Genomic DNA, 17504 nt, shown 5'->3' on the forward strand with positions numbered 1-17504 from the left:
CAGTAGCGGCCGCCACGGCGCCGTCGTCATTCTCGTGGCGGCAACCCCTCCATCTTCGACTTACCCTACCAATTCGTCGATTTTACCTTTCACTCTATCAATTTTCATAAAAGATTCTTCCCGTTTTTATTCAAATTGCACCTCCGTGTCAGCAACGTAAGTGCATTTTACTGTATCAAATTCACTATTACAGGGTAATGCTCGCAGTATAACGTATGGATTGATTCCCCCACCAATTCGACTCTTAAAAATGTGTGTTCAAATACTAACAAAACACGTATATTTTTTACACATTTTTTGTATTGTTTATAGGACTATATAAATGGGAGATTATTTAATTATGTATATGTATTGAGTCTTGCAATTCAATTGTTCATTCTAAAGAATTGATGAAAGATAAGGAGCTATTAATGTTGAAGATGGGAGAAATTCTGTTAAAAAAGGCAGTTATTGATACGAGTTTATATCTAGATAGTAAAAAGTGATAAATAATATGTAAGAGAGATATCACAAATGTAATTTAGGTTAAAACTTGCGTTTCAGATAATGTTCGATGAGTTCATTTATACACGGCCGTTCTTGTATACTGGACGTGTAAAAACGTACCCGCGCAAGAGCAATAGAATAGGAGAGCTCTTTGGGAAGAAAAGAGAAGACGAACTGACAGAGCGCGTGATCAATATAAGGGATGCTAACTTCATAATTACACTCTCTACTTCTAGCATTACTTTCTGCCAACTTCTATCATGTACGACTAACATTAACTCAATTAATTTAGGAATACATATCACTTATCAATATTTAGGAAGAAATGAAAAATATTGATTGTGATCCCAAATTTTTCCTTTCAGTTGCATATGAATGATTATAGTACTTCTTCAGATGTGATATTTGAATTCAATGAATGGTAATTTGTAGTTGAATATAAGCTACTATTAATTATCATATCTTTTGGATACTTCGACGTAAGTGCATTGTGCAATATGGATAATAATACATTAGAGTCATACTTATAGCCGAGATGGCGCTATCACGTGAATTCTGATCTTGAACATTTCAGGTAATTTGTCAGAGTGTTAATTTGAATCTTGTTTTCGACTGAAATAATGCTGGAATTCAATAAAACCTTGCAATTAGGAGTATGTTTAACATTCTATAATTTAGAGTGTTGGTAGAAGCTAAGCAGCTGATAGGAGTTTTGTTGATAATGCTTGACTCATTGCTGATACACGATCTTAGGCGATTGAAGTTTAACTGAATGCTTGTTACACAGCCTATAAATGCAGTATTTCTTTGTATTCGATTGAACACAATTCAAAACCTTATTGTCTGAATTTTAAAGTTTCCACAAACGTCAGCATTTTCACATATTCATAAGTGAAGAAATAAATTGATCGAATATCATCGTGACTGATATACATCAACGTGACTTCAGTCCTTGGTGAATTAATGAGAAATGGATTTGACAATTGGATTGGTTATTTTATCTTTGTTTTCTGTCGCAATAGGCAATGTTATTTACTACCAACCTGAAGCTGTACATTTATCCTATGGAGGTAAAACATATTCCAAATTACTTATATTCTTACTACACTACTTCCTTAAAGGACTTCTGTAATTAATTACTAACAAATATCTTATAATTTCTAGATACTATTCATGACATTGTTGTAACATGGACCACAAGAAACAATACTGATGAATCAGTCGTTGAATATGGAATAGGAGGATTAATCCTTACAGCTCAAGGAAATTCTACTTTATTTATTGATGGTGGAAATGAAAAACAAAAACAATATATTCATAGAGTATGGTTAAAAAATTTAGAACCTAATTCTAATTACCGTAAGTAAACTAACTTTCTATTTATTTCTTGGATCTTAAATCAGCTATATACATATGTATATAAATTTTTCAAATAGTTTATCACTGTGGTAGCAAATATGGATGGTCCAATATATTTTATCTAAAAACTGCTCCCGAGGTATCAGCAAAATGGTCACCTCACATTGTTATTTTTGGCGATATGGGTAATGAAAATGCTCAAAGTTTACCTAGATTGCAAGAAGAAGCACAACGTGGACTATATGATGCAGCAATTCATATTGGAGATTTTGCATATGACATGAATACAGATAATGCACGTGTTGGAGATGAATTTATGAAACAAATACAAGAAGTGGCTGCATATTTACCATATATGACAGTACCTGGTAATCATGAAGAGAAATATAACTTCAGTAATTACAGGTCAGGATATATTTTATGCTTAAGATTATCAATTTATTGATTTATAATTTCTTCATTGTTAAAATAAATAAATATGCTATTAGGTCACGTTTTACAATGCCTGGTGATTCTGAAGGTTTATGGTATAGCTTTAATGTAGGACCAGTTCACTTCATAGGAATTGAAACAGAAGCTTATTACTTTATGAATTATGGTATAAAGCAACTTGTTAAACAGTATAACTGGTTAGAAAAAGATTTAACAGAAGCAAACATGCCAAAGAATAGGTAAGTTTGTATGTTGTTTTTCTATCAGAATACAACATAAATTAATAACAATATTTTATAGGGCACAAAGACCATGGATAGTTGTATTTGGTCACAGACCAATGTATTGCAGCAATGCTAATGCCGATGACTGCACCAATCATCAAAGTTTGATAAGAGTTGGATTGCCAATTATAAATTGGTTTGGTCTCGAGGATCTTTTCTTTAAGTACAAAGTAGATTTATTATTATGGGCTCATGAACATAGTTATGAACGTTTGTGGCCCATATACAATTTTAAGGTAATCTATCATCATGAAAATATCGCCTTAAATTCGTTCAAAATAAATAAAGTGAAATAATTTTTAGGTACAAAATGGTAGTTATGAAAATCCGTACAAAAACTACAAGGCACCTGTGCATGTAGTAACTGGATCAGCAGGATGTAAAGAAGGTCGCGAAAAATTCATTCCACATAAACCAGAATGGTCTGCGTACCGTAGTTCTGATTATGGATATACCAGGATGAAAGCATATAATCAGACTCATCTTTATCTCGAACAGGTATTATATACTATGGGAAAAACAAATAGGAAACGAATATTTGTTACTATTCATTTAACGATATATCGGTAATAGGTATCCGATGACAAAGAAGGAGCAGTTTTGGATCATGTTTGGCTCATAAAGGATAATGTCTTACCATCGTACAATGTGGATCTTCTTGCAAATAAAATATAAAACATGGAACATAAGATATAATTTAGGACAAAGTAATTAAAACGATATACAGACATAACTTTTATCGTTTATCTTTTTCGACAATGTATCATGCTCTTTTGTGGTAAATAGCAAAACTGCGTATCTACCAACTTCAAACAATTGATTTTTAATTCTATTGTAAAAAATTTCTCCCATTCCTTCTTGCGTAAAAACGGATAAACTACAAAAATTTGCTAATTACAAATGAGATGGAAATTATTAATAATGCATACATACAATATAATCCTTTAATTGTTAAAATATAAATATATGTATATATATAATCATTGTAGCATATAATATTAATAATATAATATTAGGATAGCATTTCATATTTCCATCTGATTCTCACAGTAAATCAATATTTGTCAATGATACATGATGAATAGTGTAATTCGTACTAAGAAAAAAAGAACACTTCCAAATTCAGTAGTAGTAGTAGTATAACAAAGAGACGCTTTCTTTTGATGTTAGAAATTGATTTCAGATTTATATACTAATTCAATTAAAGCTATTAATGTTTCTATGCTGCTACTTTTAAAATGGAAAATCCATTTGCCCATTGACTGGCTCTTTGCCAAGTGTAATTTGCTATTTTGGCTTCTGCTATAATATTTGACTAATGAATTTAAAAAAATAACCAGGAACTGCTCTTCTATAAATTATTGCGATAGAATTGACAACGAAGCCAGAAAATATTGAACACCATCTTCATTAAAAAAAGAAACTGTAGCTACGATTATCAAATATCGTTCTTCCATATAGAAGAAGCATGCCACTCTTTATAACGTAACACAGTTTACAGGATAAGCTTCTTATCTTTCTTATTCTGCCTTCGGTTTAACAAAACATTCAATCCCCGTTATATCACCGCGAACCTACTCAGCAGGTATAAATATTAATTTAATTGGATCCTATAGTACATAACTTTTTCATGTACAATTTCAATGAGTATGTGTATGTATGCGTATATACTTACACGCATACACACGAATCTGCCATTGGAGATATGTGTTAAAACCTTATAAAGATGCATAAAAAAGCATCATAAATTAGCGAAAATAACTGATATTTCGATTTATCTGCGTTAAAAAAATTCTTCCAAATTGGTAGACAAACTGCAAATATTCGTCGTAATCGAATGACTTTCTCATGCATGTAGCCATACATCTCAATATGTAAACAAAGGAAAAGCTTGATACTGTCAGTGATTAATGGAAACAATGGAAGATGTTGCTGCTGAGTGACTTTCCTGATAGGAAAATTGGGGGAAATGCTCTTGTTCTTCGGCTATCGAATTCAAACCACCTCCACTACCTAAAAATCCTTGATCAGGCGGCGTAAGTTCGACGCTTTCACCCGTAAATTCACTATCAAAATATCGGGTGTCTGTGTCAGACGTAACTTGAGGTTTAAAAGGAGGAGGAATTTTTTTCTGTACAAGATCCGACCAATCTATTGACGAAAAAAATGCATGATCCATAATTTCCTTCGCATCGTTAGGTCCACCACCTAATCTTTTACTCGGATCTTTTATAAGTAATCCTGAAAACAAATTAAAAGCTTAACAAAATCCATCAATTTCATAAGATGAATTTTCGCCCGAGATTTAGAGTTTCCAATTCAATTTACCACCTACTTACCACCAAGCATGTCTTTTGCTTCATTGCTAATCGTTCTAGGAAATCTTACTTCTTCCATTACAATAAGCGTGAAAAGCTTCTCATGGTCCTTATTATAAAAAGGTAATCGACCACAAATCATTTCATACATAACGACACCGACTCCCCACCAATCTACGGCTCGTCCGTAATCGTTATCTTCTAACACTTCTGGTGCAAGATATTCAGGAGTTCCACAGAATGTTTTCGTCGTTCTCCCTGAATATTTGAAATGTTATCGGTATTTTTTACCATTTTCAAATTTACAAATTCATATTTGAGTATGCACCAGCTATTTACCGTACGTTATATCTTCTTTACATAATCCAAAGTCAGCTATTTTAATATGTCCATCCTTGTCTAAGAGAAGATTTTCCAATTTGAGATCACGATAAATGATACCCTGCGAATGAAGGTAACCTAATGCTGAAATTATTTCAGCACCGTAAAACCGAGTACGATCCTCGCCAAACACACGAGAACGTCTTAAATGAAAGAACAACTCTCCGCCATTTACATATTCCATTACAAAGCACAGCCTGTCCGCTGTTTGAAAGCTATACTTTAGAGACTGCAAATTAAAAAAACATTAATTATCCTTATATGTGCAAGGACGATATAACAATATATAAACTACATACAATTAGGAACGGATGATTCGTAGTTCGCAGTACTCTATTTTCAGTAAGTGTATGCGCGACTTCGTCTTTACGAATAATAACTTCTTTTCGTAATATTTTAATAGCATATAAATGGCCTGTTGCCTTTTCTCTGCAAAGGATTACTTTCCCAAATGTGCCCTTTCCCAGAACTTTCAAAAATTCGAAATTTTCAAGAGTCTGAAATGGAAGATCAGAAAATGTATTATTAAATGCAAAATATCTAGATTTAGAATGATATGTGTAGAGAACAACACCAATTATATACATACTACTTTTTTTTTCCCTGTACTTTTACTATTCGATGTTCCTTGAACACTAAATTTTGCAGATAGTTCATCAATACTGCCACCATCTACATCCGAAGACACTACTCCGACAGATCCACACGAGTCTGACCTACCACCTCCCGAAGATTCCATATCAACATCTTCAGACGAGGATGAATGTTGCATCTGCGTAGGCTGTTGTTGACTTTGTTTCTCGCTTGCTAACCTAGCAGCTACATATCTATAAAAGAAAATAAAAGATGACAGAAATATTTATATATTTTCAGAAATCTATAGGCTTGCAAAGTATGTTATTCTGTCTAATTCAAAACCTTATTGCTGCAACCCAATCTTCTCTTTCTTGTTCTGTTTCTACATGAAACGTCCTCTCAATTACAGCAGCCCATTGCAAACCTCTTATGACAAAAGTATAAGGCTTAGGTCTATCTACAGACATGATTTGACAACCACGAACAGTAAAATTGTTCAGTGGCTGTGCCGCAGCTGCCATTTGTTGATCCGGCTTAGCTTTGAACCCAACTAAAGTACCATCGTCCCGCAAAACAAAATACCTTGACCTCCAATTTTTTATATGCTCTCCTACACATAACAAATAAAAAGTCATCTTTAATTTATCACCTCTATAAATATCAAGCATTTTATTTATCCTTTACAAAATATGTAAATAATATCTATTTAGTTCAAGATAATGACCAAAGTTCAAACGAACAGTCTAATACTTTAATATTATAGTAATTCTGCTTTCTAAAATTCTCATGAAAAAATTACTTTTAATCTTGACGTTTAATTATTAAAAGGAGGGATACGATAAAAAAGGAGAAGATTTGAGAAAATGAGAAGAGGTTATTTCAATTTGGACTCGGCCCGATCGAAATGAAGGAAAGAAGTAAACATAAATATTATGAAACTGCTCTGTAGTACCGCGTTTTTGCAGCCAGCCTTCCTTAACGACACGCTGACCGCCGCCACCGGACGCTGCGACGTTCATCGCTGCGTCTCCCATAACTCCTTTAATGCGCACTTGCACACACTATGCGGATACTCGGTGTCCCTGTCTAGCCGGAATATTCCAGGAAAATTGTCGAAATACAACACCGAGAATGGCACGAGTATACAAACTTGAGCAATCATAGATACACGTTTGGCAGGTAAACTCAACTTATACTCTGTGATCGACAGACACACTAATGCGCACTAACTAAAACTAGCATTGCTTCCTCGTATACCGGAGATGGCGCAGCAATCGATTACAAATAAAGAAGAATTTTCATTGAACGATGCCTGTCTACTTTGAGTCAACCTAGGGTTATCGATACGGATATTGATGACGCTTACACCTTTCTATATATATTCTATCCTTTCGGACAAGCATGCGCAAAACCCTTTGTTTATTATGATTTATTATATATATATATATATATATGTATGTGTATTTTAGACCTACATTATTATGTATGATTATACGAATTTTAATAAAAAATAAACGTATTTTCTCAAATATTGTGCATTATTACATTACGTTCCGATTACTATATTTTAATTATGATCTCTAGAAATTATTAGTTGCTTATAATATTTTTGAGCTTACGTAACAATTTTCTATTAATTCTATTTAAAATATAGACACAAATTCCAGAGTCGTATACTATTCTAATAGAATTAAATATAAAAATCTATAGATATATATAATATAATAACAGCTCTAGTGATGATATAGATGCCTATCGACAGCTATAGATAACTAATCAAAAGGCGTAGCACGGCCGTAATTTACATGGAAATGAATATCTTTTATCGATAAAGTTAATTCAAAGTTATTTTAAATCATTTTCAATATCGTTGTGGTATAATGACTTTATCGTGAATATGTATTCAGTTTCGATGTGTTTTATAAAATTTGTCTACCTTCCACTCTATCGCATCGACAATCACGTTTGTCACTGGGTTATCGGCCGTCACTCGCTTTGACAGTGATTTTTCTTCCCTCTAACTTACTTGTCTCTTCATGAATTAGTATAGAAGATAAGATTTGAGAAAAGTTTATAAAAAAATGGTAATCGTTGTCTATCGGACTGAAGGCAGGATTTCAAACCTGTTTGATTATTAAAATTAGAATTATGTGTAATCAATATTTGTTTACTCGAAGATAGTAGAATTTTGGATTAAAATATTAAATTAATGAGATGGGTCCACCGCCAGTGGTAACGGGAGTATCTCCTAAGGAAGGACCTCCAGGTACCCGTGTGATTGTTCGCGGTGAATTTCTGGGTAACAAAGCTCAAGATCTCATAGGTTAATTTCACTTTTCAAGTTACTCACTTATATTGTTAATGGTAAAGAAACTTTTTCATCAATGGAAATTTTAATGTATTTAGGTCTAACAATATGCGGATGTGATTGCTTCTTATCAGCAGAATGGAAATCTTCAAATAAGATCATTGCCAGATCAGGACCTTGTAAAGGTCGGGGTGATATTATAGTAACTACACGCAGTGGAGGACCAGGAACATCAACCGTACAATTCCGTGGTTATCATGAAACGATAGGTCCTATGAAAGAATCCGCAGTATGGGTGGAGGAAGCTCCGATGCAGAGTTTTGTCTGGGGGAGAAGAACACTCTCTCCAACGAATTATCAACAAGAAGACCCTTTAGGTTTAAGCGTAGAAGGCAATGAGTATGTTTATATAACATCTTTGAGTTTACAGAAATTCTTTAATGTATCACTTTGTAGTAAGAAGTTCCCTGAAGATGAATTAATGGAACTTTTTGGGGAAGGTAGTGGAGATCTTACTAGTGAAAAATTTCACCCTGGTTGGTTCTTATTGCAACATCACCATGCTACTACTTTTGAAGATTTAAGGGCTGGATTGGCTTTTCTCAAAAGAAAAGTGAATTCCCAAAAAGAGGGTCAACTATCATTTTTAAAGGTGATTGTTAAATTAAGGAGACAAGTTAATATTTATATCCTTACTTAGTATCTCGTTTATATTTTTGTAGGCTAATGTAGGGTCTGTAATGGAACAATTAGATACAATAACATTATTAAAAGAACAATTTGAAACAGATATAAAAACATATGGCAGTGATCCCACTGAAAAGTTAGAAAAAGCTATTAAACAGTCCATGTCAGAGGCTAATAAATTATTTGACGATGTGCTAGCAAGAAGGGACAGAGCAGATGCAACGAGAAATGCATTGTCTGTAATGCAGAGATATAAGTTTCTTTTTTGTATGCCAATTAATATAGAAAAGAACATAAAACGGGGCAATTATGATCTTGTAATTAACGATTACACGAGAGTAAAAAATTTATTTAAAAATACAGAAGTCGAAGTTTTTAAAAAAGTACTGAATGAAATTGATAACAGAATTGTCATGTTAAAAGCACATTTAAGAAATAAACTTGAAGAAATGCCCTTCAGTCTGGAGGAACATAAGAAAATAATTAGAAATCTTGTTAATTTGGAAGCTGAAGGAGATCCAGCTTGGGATGCTATAGGTATTTATCTATAATATTGTATATTACATGTTTGCTAAAGCTAATAATTACCTTTTCCAGTTTCACATTCGAATTACTTGAAAAAAAGTATTACCAATTGTATACAAGAACATTTGGAAGTGGATAATTCAAATGGAGAGGATTGGAACAAAGCAAAGTCAATACAGAACAGTAAACAATCAAAATCGAACAAAAATGATGAGACTAATATTCCCCCAGAAATATCATGTATTGAAACAATTTGTGATATAATTGTCGAACAACTACCAGACTTATGGAGATTGGGTCAGAGCTACTTTACAGGACAGTTACATGTTGCAGTGGATGCAGAAAAACAGACACCTTTCAAGGTACATTAAATTATTTATCAAGTGAACATCGTAAAAAAATTTAACCCTGTCACAAAAAATTAATTATTTCGACACAGAACCTAGTACTGTCAAGCATGGAGCATGCAATGGAAGGTTTGAAAAATACATGTGGCGATGATTTGGATGCTGTATGGCTTTTACATATCTTGCGTAGGATTAGACAAATGTACGCTTCATTGATTCATTTGGATTTACCAAATGAGGCATTAGATATTTTCGGAAAATTTATACTTAACTTGAGGTACAAAATATTGTTACTATTTTGTTAATATTTTTTAGTTTCGTCATATAATGAATTCAAATTTTTCAAATTAGGCTGGAGTGTTTTCATACTCTATTTAAACAAACAAAAGGAAACATAGCAACATTATATAAAAAAGAAACGTGGCAAATTGAATATTTAAATGAAGACGGTGGCGTTACGAAAGTGGTAACAATTGGATCTTGTTTATAAAAATGCTATATGTACATATATTGTTTTGTTAAATTTGTTCATTTTTGTCTTTATAGCCATATCTGTTTGAAGAAATGGTTATAGAAGTCGCAAAGCGGGCGCGCGATACAGTAGTTGCTTGTGGCCCTCGAGAAGAACCTTTATTTGCTAATCCTGCTCATCATCTTCTATACTATCATTCTATCCAGGCACTGTTTACAACGTTCACACGATATTGCCTACAGCGATTGGCATTCAGTGGCTGCGAGGCAGCTCTAGATGTTGACGAATCGTCTGTATCTCAATTAGTTGGTTCTCCTTCTGGCTATAAAAGCAAGAATAACAAGCATCAAGGCCCAGTAAGTTTTACAGCATACTTGCAGCGTGGTATGTTTATAGAGAAGACCATTTATTTCAGGAAAGATAGTCTATATATTAATTGTCGTTAGAAAAAAGTACAAAAATTTGTAGCATCTTTTGAAGTCAGTGCTATATTTTAGCATTACTTCTGAATTTTTTATCAGACGTGGGAACAATACCTCTTAATCTCATTAAGTAATATTCGTTATACACTGAACACCATCCTACCAAGAATTCGAGACGCATTGAAGGATCAGGGTTATCCAAGTTTGTCAGATGCGGATGGATGGGGTTCCGATTGGACGCAACTGGGTACACTGGACGCGGCTGTACTGGATGCATATTTGGAACGTCGTTGTGACCCATTAGTTGGCACAATTGAACCAAGTATGTATCTGGGTGGACTAGAATGGGATTTTGAGACTGAACCTACTCACGTGAGACCATATGCGCAAGAAATCCTAGCAAATTTAATTGCAGTTCACGCAGAGGTATCTATCGTTTTACATTCTTAAGCAATTTTTAATCGTTTAATGCAATTTTTGTGATTGCAATTTGATTTTTTTTATAGGTGCGCCGTGTCGCACCAGCTTTACTATATCGAGTACTCTCTCACATAGTTGAGACAGTAGCGGAAGAACTTGCAAGACTCATGTCGTGTGTTACTCAATTCGGACCGGCCGGAATTGTACAAGCACGTACAGATATTACACTCCTGCGGAGTGCCTTACAGTCTTACAGTACACCGAGAGCAAAGTAATAATCTATTTGGTATTTCCTTTTTTTAGTTACACAAATAAAGGAGATACTAATATTTTAATTTTTGATCTGTAGAGATTTCTTTGAAGAAGCACTAGTTGCAATACCGAAACCAGTTCACAAAGACGACTATGCGCGAATCGACATGTTGTTCGTAAAAGTAAAAACGTCTATGCATTTGCAACTATCGTGTCTTGCCAATGATGCAACCAATAATACTCCTACATTGATTGCCGATCCTAATCGCGTCACTACTGTATAGCTTTAATAATAACTTAAGAATCTAAGTAAGTATTTATTGTAATTGTTATTGTCATCTTTTTAAATATTATTACAATAGATTCCTTTATTGCAGTTTGCACATTCATCACTATTAATGTGAATAAATGAAACAAATTTCACCTTGAATTGTTAAATTATATAAACACATATGATACAAGAGAAAATAAAAATTGTAACCTTTTTAATCATGTTTCTTCACCAACTGCAAAACACCAGTATCCGCGGTTAATAGCACAGTGTCTCCTACAAATTTATTTATATTTTAGCGTTTGTTTTTAATTCTCTTTAGAAACAACAATATGTTACCTGTTTGAAATATTTGTGTAGCTTTCTTAGCTCCAATTATGCATGGAAGGCCGTATTCTCTAGCTACTACAGCTCCATGACTTATAAGTCCTCCTAATTCTGTAACTATACCGCTCAATAATGGGAAGTATGGGCTCCAAGCAATATCGGTAGCATGAGTAATTAAAATATCACCCTGTTGTATCGTATGTGCTTCTGATACATCCGTGATTACACATGCTCTGTTAAGAACAGAGCCTCCGCATACCGACATTCCTTGAATTTTTTCAGATTTTTCATCTACTACTATATCTACATTACTCTGCAATATAGAAACAATTTTACAATTTTTATATATAAATAGTACTCATACAAAAAATAATATATCAATCTACCTTCATAGGAATTGGCATTCCAGTATTAACTTCTGGATATTCCATTTTTTTTAATTGAGGAAATATTCTTTTCCTACGTGAAGCTCTAAAAAATCGTAAAAGTATATCAATATAATAATTCAAAAGAAAAATAAAATTTTATTTAATGATTTTATTACTTTTGTACTAATGCTGTATCGTGATGACTTAATAATTTCCTTATTTCTTCGTTCGTTAAAAAGAATATTAAGTCTTCGCTAGGTAGATATCCTTCCAAAACCATCAATTTTCCTAGTCTTCTATAAGCTAGCCTAAATATATGTATAACATATACAAATATTGATTTCGTCATTTCTCGACGAACGACAGCTTGTCTACATAGGGGTACAAGTTTTTTCAAAATCCATTTAATACGTTTCGACTTTGGTGACTTCAATTGCGCCACTGTCTCCTCTGGATTAAGTGATTTGCTTGAACTATTCTGTTTTACAGCCGTCATCATGACCTAGCAAAATAATTAATTTTTTTATAATATATTCGTTATATATTCCAATGATATTGCATATTCCAATAATGATGGATATTCCAATGATTCAGCTTACCTGAAGTGTACTAATAAGATCTTGAGGTCTAAGAGACCATGGTTCTGATATAAAATCCATTTCTTGAATGCATCTATATCCATGCTCTTTAAGAAAATTATCCAATTCCTTTGCAGCTTGTGGGCAATTAATTTTTAACCAATCGATACCCTTACTAGGATCAACTTTTTTAAATTCTTCGCCTTTTTCATTCATCTTAATATAATGCACTATTTTATTAAGTCCTGTTACCACTTCACCACTAACAATATCGCTACAAGAACCTAACAAAATTGAGATATCTGAAAAGTGCTCTTGCACGAGGTCCTTGTAGCCACTTGTTAGTAAACCCATTGCAAAAATTTGATAAATAACACTAACTCTTGATGCATGCATATGACATTCTGCTGCCTAAAAGTTTTGTGAAATTACATAATCCATTGAAAATTTTCAAATATCTGAATATACCCACCATTAAAAATTCATCTTTATGTTGATTAATTTCATTATATAAACTATATGCGGTATGAAAATCTTCTGCATTTAAATTTAAATTTTGACGAATCTTCTGTGCAGTTTTTACTTTTGCGCTATTTTTCATTGCATCCTTTACCATGTCATATAGGATCAAAATTCGATCTAGGCGACTAGATATGCCGTTTCTATCACAAGCAACTTTCAACGTTTCTGGTGTGACTAAAACAGCTCCGCAAATAGCTATATCTGTGACTTTGTTCAAAAGTGTTATAGTTTTACTAGGATTTCGTAAAAACATCTGCGATAATAATGAATGTCTTTTAGAGGTATGTTTTTTTATTAAATTCATAATACTACTTACATTATAATAGTTTATGCAGCATTTCATAGCAACGATATGAAAGAAAATACGATCTGAAGATTGAAATGCGGTAGCCATTGACGAATTAAGTGCTCTGTTCTGTATAGAAATCGATAAAGGTGATATTGGATATGGAAATACTTCGCCTACATTAGCAAATGTAAGTGTATCAATATCGCTTGGGACGCATGAATCCAATTCGTGCATTAACTCAAAATCTGTCCACGTATATAAAGTGGTGATAGGTCGTGCTTGAAGTAAATAAATATTTTCATTGACTACTGCCCATTCTATATCTCTGGCACTACCAAATAACATTTCCAAATCTACCCCTATAGTAGCTAAACGCAGAGCAATTTTTTCTGACAAACAAATTGTTTTATTTTCTTGGTCATTGAGTTCAATTGTAATAACTCCATTTTCACTTGCTAGCATCTTTTGATGTTTATTCCCTGCTACTGAACTTGTTACAGTCAATTCATTATTCCAACTTTTATGAACAATTATTGTATCTGGTTCAACTGTTGCTGAAACAACAGACTAAGAAGATAGAAAGTCCATTAGTTGCTTTTTTTATATATTATTTTTATGATTTATATTGTAATTGTTACTTTAATCTTACCTCTCCCAATCCATAATTAGCTGTAATAAGAATATTTGACGGGTCTCCAGTAGTCGGATGTCTGGTGAACATAACACCTGCAGCACTAGCATTTACCATCTTTTGTACACATACGCCCATAGATGTCTTTACAAACATCCCATGTTGTTTTCTAATATATAAGTTATTTAATACATAAGTATTAAAAATATTATGAAAGTTAATTATATTATCATGTTACCTGTATTTGACACTTTGATACGAAAACAAACTCGCCCAACACTTAGCTACGCTCTTGATGATATTATCTTCACCCTGGATACTTAAATAAGTTGAATTTTGGCCAGCAGCCGAAGTTTCTTCGCTATCTTCACCTACAGCACTAGATCTTATCGCATACCTATATGATTTATCATCATTGTCTTCTGACTCTATGTTCTCTATTGCTTTTAAAATTGCATCTTTTACTTCGTCAATAATAGGAGTCGATTCGATGATACGCATAGCTCTAAAAATAAAAAATAATTAATACTATTTATTTAGTAACAAAATATTCAATATTCTATAATAGCATTAAGCAAGGTAATTTACTCATCACAATATTTTTGGAGATCACCATCTTTTTTCCCAACACTAACATTCTCGATATCATTAATTATTTCTTGCAATTCTTTATGTCTATGTAATTGCAATTCAAGGGCAAAAACAGTCACACAAAATCCTTTTGGCACAACAAACTATAAAAGTTGCAGCATGTTAGAATATTTTAAGAACTTAGAATAAAACAATAAAATCTGTATCACGACTCACATCAGTATCTATAACAGAAGTTAACATTGCAAGAGAAAATCCTTTTCCTCCGACAATATTTTCATTTTGACATTTTCCATCATTAAAATATACAACATAATCGTTTCTTTGCACAGAAATACTAGGTTGTTTTAACAGTTGTAAAGGTGGATTCACTTTTGCTTTATATGATCCACTGTAGAGAGACCATAATTGCATTAATCCAACACCTAATTTTCCATTCATTTCTAACTTCACAGTAAAAATTTTGTTTAGCGAATTCCATGGTTGGCCATAATATAAAGTTATTGCCTTATTAGGTTTTATGATAATATCGTACTTTTTATTTTCAGCTGAAATTAAATGTACAACAATTATCTACAAGTTTTATAAGAAATATATTCAATCAATTTCAATTTACCTATGAACCATGTTTTATATTCCAAATTATTATTAAGCTTTCTTTGTTTAAAATCGGATAATTTGAGTCCTATCTTGCTAATCTCTGCTATACTTTCATTATTAGTTCTATATTGACCAAACTGTATTCTGAAATTAAGAATTTTCATTCAATATAGCAATTTTAATCATAATATGTTATTCAACTTACTGTGGAAAACTACATCTTGTACTACTCATATTAAGATAATACATAGCGCCATATAACATTACTCCAAATAAAGTAACTGATTCATAAAATTCATAAGATTCATGCTTCCCCCAACGATATTGACGAAGTCCGCGCAAATACAGTGAAGAGACAGATCCATCTTTATATGTTATTTGACCTAGTATAGATCCCCATTGATCAAAACCTGTATACTCAAGTAACTTTCTGTAAAAATCAGAGGTGAATTATTTAAGTGAATAGAACAATAATATACAATAGCATTTTTATAATTATTGAATACATTTTATTTATCCAGTCAGGATTCTTCCAAGGTTCACAAGCTAATGCTTCTGCATGTAATTTTGAACTCCAATCTTCTGGCCATCTTAATGGTTGGGAATTCGCAATAAATCTAATTAAAAAAAATTATTAATATAGTTCCCAAAACTTAACTAACCTAATTATTAATTAATTGACGCTATTTATTACATAAAATTGAAGCGAACATGTTCAACATTATCATCATTGCATTCATCACCCTGAGTTAAGTTTCTAAGCATTCCATTGTAAATTATCCTGCAACGTTTTTGAAAATCTAAAAATTCAATTTTTAGACCACCTGCTGTCCATTCCTGAGTTAGGCTACTTGTTAAAGTTGTATCAGGATATTCTGCCAAAAGAATTTTTAAATTATTTTGTACTCTTAGTTACTAAAGAAAAAAGAAATTCATGATACATCATGAACATTTTCATACCAGGCAAGACATATAGATGACCATCAGATGTAACAAGTTGCAATGATATTTCTGCTATTTTGAATGCTCTACGAGTAAATTTAATTACTAAAGAATTCCCTTTTTGATCTGCACCATAAAAAAATATGCTGTTGGCACTCTAAACAAATAAAAGTCATTCTGGATAAATTTAATAACACTTCCTAACTTAATAAAAAAAAATACTTACATTTTTATCTTTAATTTTCGAATTTTCTAAGTGACTTTTTTCATAATCTGAATGTCCTTCTTTCTTTCCTATCCTATTAATACAATATTCTGCCCACCAATATTTTATTAAGAAATAAATACCTAAAAGTAATTTTTAGTAATGTATATGCATACCTATTTTATCTATGCGAATTAATAAAAGATACTTACTTGGAATATTTTGTTTCAAGTCTAAACATGATGTATTATATTTTTTAACTGTTCTACTAATCCAAACATATAGCCACAATGGTAAAAAGATAGAAAGTAAAATTTTAAAAACAAATGGGACACTTATCATTGTGAATTAGTTGTTTTTTAATGGACTGTTTCCTGATTAGTGAGAATGTTATTTTATTACACACTTCTGCCGTTAAAATAAGTAGTAGCAATGAAATTTGATAAAAAGTTTATCTGTATTGTTTTCTTCACGATATTGCTGGTTTCTATAATCTTGATTGATTATCAATCACTTATCATTACTTGATAGATAAATGCTGATTGCATGTGTAAAAACGCACATTTTAGCAATCATTATTAAACTTCTATAAATTTTTCAATTTAAATATTTTCCGCGCAGGTACGCAATCTTATCTTGCGACCATATAAATAACATTTCAATCAATTGCAAACATGCAATGTAACTGAACACAAGTATATATGTGTATATATATATATATATATATATATATATATACACACACATATATATGTAAGTATATGTAATGACAGCAAATTGCTATCCGCGAATAGCTTGAATGACACATTCCAAAGGCGACCTTGAAAAATAATTATATAACACCAATATACTTCAAAACACAGAGTATCTTTTAGAGTATCTTAAATCTAATGCTATCAATCATACAAATA

At 32.3% G+C, this 17504-nt stretch overlaps 4 protein-coding genes across 5 annotated transcripts; 2 read left to right on the forward strand and 2 right to left on the reverse strand.

Moving 5' to 3' along the window:
• Positions 1–938: 938 nt before the first annotated feature.
• LOC138178238 (acid phosphatase type 7) lies at positions 939–3377 on the forward strand. The gene is made up of 8 exons (XM_069109888.1): positions 939–1060; positions 1138–1556; positions 1651–1845; positions 1923–2250; positions 2334–2516; positions 2578–2797; positions 2865–3059; positions 3135–3377. Exons 2-8 carry the CDS (start codon positions 1457–1459, stop codon positions 3234–3236), a joined length of 1323 nt encoding a protein of 440 aa, XP_068965989.1. The 5' UTR covers positions 939–1060; positions 1138–1456; the 3' UTR covers positions 3237–3377.
• Positions 3284–7088, reverse strand: Akt (AKT serine/threonine protein kinase). Its single transcript, XM_069109886.1, has 7 exons — positions 6789–7088; positions 6179–6446; positions 5850–6087; positions 5560–5757; positions 5219–5489; positions 4901–5137; positions 3284–4802 (listed from the first exon to the last, which is right to left on the reverse strand). Exons 1-7 carry the CDS (start codon positions 6868–6870, stop codon positions 4462–4464), a joined length of 1635 nt encoding a protein of 544 aa, XP_068965987.1. The 5' UTR covers positions 6871–7088; the 3' UTR covers positions 3284–4461.
• Positions 7089–7451: 363 nt separating this feature from the next.
• Positions 7452–11758, forward strand: Sec5 (exocyst complex component secretory 5). Of its 2 annotated transcripts, none has more exons than XM_069109881.1 (12): positions 7452–8159; positions 8243–8543; positions 8601–8796; positions 8867–9368; positions 9429–9718; positions 9796–9980; positions 10055–10169; positions 10250–10531; positions 10790–11023; positions 11104–11288; positions 11367–11578; positions 11647–11758. In XM_069109881.1, the coding sequence occupies exons 1-11, from the start codon at positions 8051–8053 to the stop codon at positions 11551–11553; spliced, it is 2586 nt and encodes an 861-aa protein (XP_068965982.1). In that variant the 5' UTR covers positions 7452–8050; the 3' UTR covers positions 11554–11578; positions 11647–11758. The 2 variants fall into 2 exon arrangements, with proteins under 2 accessions (XP_068965982.1, XP_068965981.1); XM_069109880.1 differs by having other exon boundaries at positions 7453–8159; positions 10697–11023.
• LOC138178230 (rifampicin phosphotransferase-like) lies at positions 11574–17481 on the reverse strand. The gene is made up of 18 exons (XM_069109871.1): positions 16806–17481; positions 16615–16736; positions 16407–16545; positions 16141–16321; positions 15953–16063; positions 15652–15876; positions 15463–15590; positions 15063–15394; positions 14844–14989; positions 14494–14760; positions 14274–14424; positions 13652–14191; positions 13286–13588; positions 12835–13224; positions 12412–12737; positions 12254–12338; positions 11880–12180; positions 11574–11816 (listed from the first exon to the last, which is right to left on the reverse strand). The coding sequence occupies exons 1-18, from the start codon at positions 16933–16935 to the stop codon at positions 11755–11757; spliced, it is 3939 nt and encodes a 1312-aa protein (XP_068965972.1). The 5' UTR covers positions 16936–17481; the 3' UTR covers positions 11574–11754.
• Positions 17482–17504: the final 23 nt, after the last annotated feature.

The sequence above is a fragment of the Bombus flavifrons genome, chromosome 3 (genome assembly GCF_040668555.2).
Source record: "Bombus flavifrons isolate JBK064 chromosome 3, iyBomFlav1_principal, whole genome shotgun sequence".
In the NCBI taxonomy this organism is placed as follows: domain Eukaryota; kingdom Metazoa; phylum Arthropoda; class Insecta; order Hymenoptera; family Apidae; genus Bombus; species Bombus flavifrons.